Source organism: Sitophilus oryzae, unplaced genomic scaffold (genome assembly GCF_002938485.1).
Source record: "Sitophilus oryzae breed Bouriz unplaced genomic scaffold, Soryzae_2.0 scaffold_1536_pilon_pilon, whole genome shotgun sequence".
Taxonomy (NCBI): domain Eukaryota; kingdom Metazoa; phylum Arthropoda; class Insecta; order Coleoptera; family Curculionidae; genus Sitophilus; species Sitophilus oryzae.
Window position 1 is genome coordinate 671,967 of NW_022146210.1, and position 5,989 is coordinate 677,955.

At 35.8% G+C, this 5,989-nt stretch overlaps 2 protein-coding genes across 2 annotated transcripts; both read left to right on the forward strand.

The window, feature by feature from the left end:
* The first annotated feature begins 371 nt into the window (after positions 1-371).
* LOC115878855 lies at positions 372-2,808 on the forward strand. The gene is made up of 2 exons (XM_030895473.1): positions 372-404; positions 662-2,808. Exon 2 carries the CDS (start codon positions 662-664, stop codon positions 2,555-2,557), a length of 1,896 nt encoding a protein of 631 aa, XP_030751333.1. The 5' UTR covers positions 372-404; the 3' UTR covers positions 2,558-2,808.
* A 798-nt stretch (positions 2,809-3,606) lies between these two features.
* LOC115878904 (zinc finger BED domain-containing protein 1-like) lies at positions 3,607-4,746 on the forward strand. Its single transcript, XM_030895514.1, has one exon. The coding sequence runs from the start codon at positions 3,619-3,621 to the stop codon at positions 4,744-4,746; it is 1,128 nt and encodes a 375-aa protein (XP_030751374.1). The 5' UTR covers positions 3,607-3,618.
* The last annotated feature ends 1,243 nt before the right edge of the window (positions 4,747-5,989 follow it).

Here is a 5,989-nt window from a genome sequence, read left to right on the forward strand (position 1 = left end):
TATTAGTAGAATTAGTTATTTTTATTTGTCTTTTGCTCGCGTCTGCGCATATTGTTGGCGGTAACAATGAAATATTGAAAATCGGGATTTTGTTTTATTTATACTTTCTTATTAATTTTGAAAAATACCGGTAGCGATATTAAGTTGATAAGAATAGATAGGTAGGGGAAAGTGGGGTAAGTTGACGAAGCGGGTAAAATGACGAATGTCGATAAAATCATTATAACGTAATATATTTCCATTCGCATAGGAAGCGCCATCTCGTTAGTGTACCCTGAAGTAACTCAAATAGTTTGGAAAGGCTTGGACGGCGTGCTTTTCTGTTAGAACTGATTTGTGGATTTCACGTGTGTCGGTAAACATTTCGTACAGTGTTTTTAAGGTTTACAGTGTTCCAAATTAAGGTAAGACCGAAATAAAATATTACATATAAAAAACTAGGTATATATGCATGTTATGCTAAAAAAGTTTGCATAAACAAAGCTATTTATTAAATATTTTCTCATGGAACATTAAACATAACCTCTAGGGGCAAGATGGCCCGGGTAAGTTGACGAGTTCGTCATCTTACCCTACTGATCGTCATTTTACCCCATTATTTAATTTATTACAGCTCCGAATGGAGAAATAAGTATTTCGTAAAATGTTGTGCTCTTTTTAGATGCCTCGAATATACCAAAGAAAGACAAACAGACGTGCGTGGGATGAAAATGCTATGATTGCGGCTGTGCATGAAGTATTAGATGGAAAATCTTGCAATGGTGTGGCTTCTCTATACGACATCCCAGAACCGACTCTGCGCAGGTATGTGAAAAAAATGAAAAATGATCTGCAACTACCGATGCATGGAGGGAGATATTCTACTACGTTTAATTTAAACCAGAGCCAGGCACTAGTAAATTATATTACCTTGATCGACAAAAGAGGTTTTGGATTGACAGCCATACAACTAAGGAAGTTAGCCTATGACTTTGCTGAAGAACAAGGAATAACACATCGTTTTAACAAGGAACGGAAACTAGCAGGAAAGGATTGGTTATCTAATTTCATTAAAGATAATAAAATAAGTCTAAGAACTGCTGAGGCCACTTCAGTTGCGCGTTTAATGTCTTTTAACAAGCCCGCTGTCCAAAAGTTCTTTGACATTCTACGCGAAGTTCTGGAAAAATACAAATTTAGTCCCGACAGAATCTACAACGCCGACGAAAGTGGCCTGTCGTCTGTTCCGTGCAAACTACCAAAAGTTTTAAGTCCAGTCGGGACTAGAAGAGTAGCTAAAGCTGTTTCGGCCGAACGAGGCAAAAATACTACTGTTGTGTGCGCAGTTAATGCAGTTGGCAACTATGTCCCTCCTTATTTTATATTTGGTCGCATTCGTATGAAGGAAGAATTACTCTATGGTGCTCCAATAGGTTCGGATGGCACTGCACAAAAAAATGGATGGATGTGCACTGAAATTTTTGTTAAATACTTACACCATTTTTCCAAATATGCTCATTCATCGCCGGAAACCCCTGTTCTTCTTATGGTAGACAATCACTCTTCTCACATATCTTTACCTGCAATCAACTATTGTAGGCAAAAGGGGATAATCATGATTGGATTCCCACCACATACAACACACAGGTTACAACCGCTTGATGTATCATTTTTTGGCCCGCTGAAGTCGTTTTTTAGCCGAGAATGCGACAATCATCTCGTAAATCACCCTGGGCAGCTAATTGGGGACAAACATATTTGTCAGCTATTTGGAAAAGCATATAATAGGGCCGCAACGGTATCAAATGCTGTGAACGGCTTTAAAAAATGCGGTCTTCAACCTTTTGACCCTTTTGTATTTGGCGACGACGATTTTGTAATGGCTGAAACAACTGAAAGGGCACCGCATCAACCACCCGTTTATCAAAATTCCGATAATGAATCTGATGATGATATTCCTCTAATAAATTTTGTGAAACCCCAAAAGGATATTGAGAAAAAATCAACAATAAATATGACTTCAAATTCCCCAACAAGTGAAATAGTTTCAAGCACACCTCGTCATTTCGAAAAAGTAACGCAAGTAAAAAGAAATCTGTTTAGGGCGGAAAATAAAGAAAATGAGCCAATTCCTGGAACGAGTCAAACCGATAATAAACTGAATGAAGTGACACTTCAAAAAATTCGACCTTTTCCAAAAGCCGAAAGGGGGGGAAATTGTAAAAGGAAGAAGTTGACAGCTAGTGTAATAACCAGTACACCCATTAAAGAACAGTTGGAGGATAAGGAATATCAGATAAGACAAAGAGAAGAAAAGAAACGAAAAATTATAGAAAAAAAAAGTCAAAAAATCCCTAAGAAGCTAAAAGAATCAACAATTGCTTCCAAAAAAGAGAAAGTAATGCCACTGACCCCTCCCAAGAAAACTAAAGAATCTATTTTCTGCCCTGGTTGTGATGAATTATACCAGGATCCCCCAGTGGAGGACTGGATTAGTTGCAGCAATTGCCAGTATTGGTGGCACGAAGCTTGCAGCAACTACAATGGTGTAAGTGAGTTCGTTTGTGATTACTGCTAAATCCATTATGTTAGTCAACTTACCCCATTATGTTAGTCATCTTACCCTTTAGTGGGGGTAAGATGACAGATTTGCAGTATATTAAAAAACATGTTTTGTTCAGTTTAAAATAATTTGTTTATTTTTAAATATATGTGTTTTTTATAGTAAAATGTGTGTGTTAATCAAAATAGAATACAACACTCTCGTAACTTGAAAATTTAAATAAAAAAATCTATATTTTGCTTAACATCGCCAACTTACCCCACTTTCCCCTATTATATTTTGTTCTGTGTTAAAGGTTGAGAAGAGATCACAATGCTAAAAGCATTCGCCGTAACCGAGACCGAGTTTTGATTTTGATTGCTTTGGTTTCGACATTTTTTGGGGGGTTTCGTTTTTGGTGTTATTTATGGACGATCCGCACTTTTTTCGTTAGAGAATGTCATAAGTGTTCCTCTTTTTCTGTATAGAAAATTTTAAAATTTTGATGTACCTACCAAATAACAAATCAAATAATATTGTAGTTTGTAATATTCGGCATTTAGAGATTACGTGTTTTATGCTTACTATTGCTTACGTCCAGCCAGAGATATAGAAGGGATAAGCACCTGCATATCTCTGGTCCAGGCTAGATAAATGAAAATTATTACACTTGAGGTTACAGGGTAACTCTCCTCATAAATTATTACTCAATTAAAAATGTCTTTTGAAGATTGTTTTTTAATGGTCGATATAGATACAAAAATTGGCAATCACATCACAACCATAATCATTGTTTTCATCTTAAAATAAAAAATAACACTGTATAAGGTCAGTCTAGTTAGTGGTGACGTGAGACGTGAGCCGGGGGATTCACATGCGAATCTTGATGAGTTTCGTTTTTCATTTTTGATAAAACTTATAAATTAAACATTGAAATAAAAAAACTTATAATATAAAAACTTATATATTTAAACATTGAAATAAAATATAATATATTTAAACATTAAAAAAAACTTACATACAGTATCAGATAAAAACAATTGACAATCATAAATATATATTCTTGAGTATTATTGTACATATATTCTTGAGTATTAATGATTATATTAAAACTTTATATCGAAATTATGAAGCGTGGACCAAAAACGTCGTCTACAGTGTGGGAGCATTTTAAAAAGACTGAAGAAAAGAAAGTAACTTGCAATATTTGCAAAAATGAATTTAAATATTCCGGCAATACTTCAAATTTAAGGGAACATTTAAAAAGAAAACACCCGGCGTCCCTATTTCCGCAACGTGAACCCAAAGAAGATGCCGATGAAAATGTGGTAACATCAGTTGCACGTTCTAGTCAAGAAATTGAGTCTTCGTCCCATAATTCATGTATTCTTCCCACTAACATTACAGCGAATAACCAAGAAAAGCCTCTATCGAAATCGAAAGGTTCTCGCCAACTCAAGTTATTTGGTTCTACTAGAGGCGATGGACTAACACCGGAAATGAAAGATAAACTTGACAAAGCTCTTTTGCAAATGATTGTAATAGATTATCAACCATTGTCCATTGTAGAAAATAAGGGTTTCATTAATTATTCAAACAACCTGAATCCACATTATCAACTGCCAAGTAGAAAACTTTTAACATCAGTATGGCTTGAAAACTTCTACCAAGAGGAAAGCCGCAAAGTTAAGACCATGCTGACAGATGTGGCAAATGTTGCAGCAACAACAGATATCTGGACGTCAGATAGTAATAAAGCTTACATTTCTGTGACAATTCATTTTATTTATAATGACCAGATGTTTTCGCGAAACATAGCCACCAAAGAACTGGAAGACGTTCATCACACAGGAGAAAACATTGCGAGAGCCCTTAATTCTATTTTTCAAGAATGGAATATCAACAATAAAATCGTCACAGTCGTATCTGATAATGGGGCAAATATCAAAAATGCTATACGACAGATGAACGTACACCATCACCCGTGTATCGCCCATACTTTAAATCTAACTGTAAATGAAAGTTTAGACAATATTCCCTTGTTAAATACAGTTATTAAAAAATGCCGGTCTCTAGTTGGACACTTCAAACATAGTGTTGCTGCATCTCAAATTCTCAAGGAAATGCAAATTCAAATGAATCTTCCCATTCTTAAGGTCAAACAGGATGTAAGAACACGATGGAACTCATGTCTGATAATGATGGAGAGACTTTTAAAAATATAAGCGCCGCTCTCAGCTGCCATAACATCTATACCTCAAGCACCTGAATTTTTGGACACTGCAGAGTGGCAAATAATATCTGAATGTATATTGTTGTTAAAACCTATTGAAGATATAACTACGGTTTTATCGGGCTAGAAATATCGTACCTTCTCCATGGTACCTCCTTTAATTAGGGGCCTACAAGTTTCTTTAAAAAATAAAGTAGTGACCGTAGATGTGGCAATTCAGTTAAAAACGCATTTACTCGATTCTATATCTAGGAGACTCGGAAATCTTGAATGTAACAAAATTGTGGCCAAAGCTACCCTATTAGATCCCCGCTTTAAAAAATTAGCATTTGGTGTCTCGGGAAATGCCAATAATGCACAAACATTGGTTCATGAAGAGTTAGTTTCTATTGTATCGGTGCAAAGTGAAGAAGAACCAAGCGCTTCCGCCGATACGTCTACTTCTTCTGTGGAAGCCGAAACCTCAGATTCAATTTGGACATTTCTAGACAATCAAGTGAAACACTCGAAGTCACATATTACACCAAATGTCACGGGGACAATGATGTTGCGTCAATATTTTTAGAGCTGCCATATTTATCGAGATCAAGTAACCCGCTGGAATTTTGGAAATCTCATTCCGGGATTTTTCCTGACCTTTACCGCCTACAGGCCAAATATTTGTGCATTCCTGCCACTTCAGTGCCATCAGAACGAGTTTTCTCAAAGGCAGGACAATTAACGAATGATCGCCGTAATCGTCTTAACCCAAAAAATTTGGACTATATAATTTTCTTAAATAGTGTATTTAACAATTAGTTTAAAATTCATCTCTTAAGTTGATCTCATCTGAAAAGGATATATTTATATTATTTATGTTTGACTTTTATATGCATTTACTTATTAATTCCGGTGAGTTTCTTCGAGTCAATTCAATACCTTTCCTGGTCCGACAACTACGTACAGCACACGAATACGATACCGTGCTTTTTAATGTTTTTGTATTAAAAAAGACTCAAATTATTATCGATGAAAAACATTAAATTTTGGGAAAAATATACAAATGACAATGACAAAAACGGACCACAATCCACAATCAAATATGGCTGCGGCTGGCTGGTGCTGATACTCTGATACCGTTTTCCGTTTTCGTTTTCGCTTTCGCAACAGCTGTAGCGCCTCCTCCCTTCCTGTTTTCTGTTTTCTATGGTCATTTATTACTCCGTGAACAGAATACTACCACAGATTAGGTATAC

Coding starts and splice junctions, on each gene's coding strand:
- LOC115878855 (XM_030895473.1), top strand. CDS start 662: ATGCCTCGAATATACCAAAGAAAGACAAACAGACGTGCGTGGGATGAA.
- LOC115878904 (XM_030895514.1), top strand. CDS start 3,619: ATGATTATATTAAAACTTTATATCGAAATTATGAAGCGTGGACCAAAA.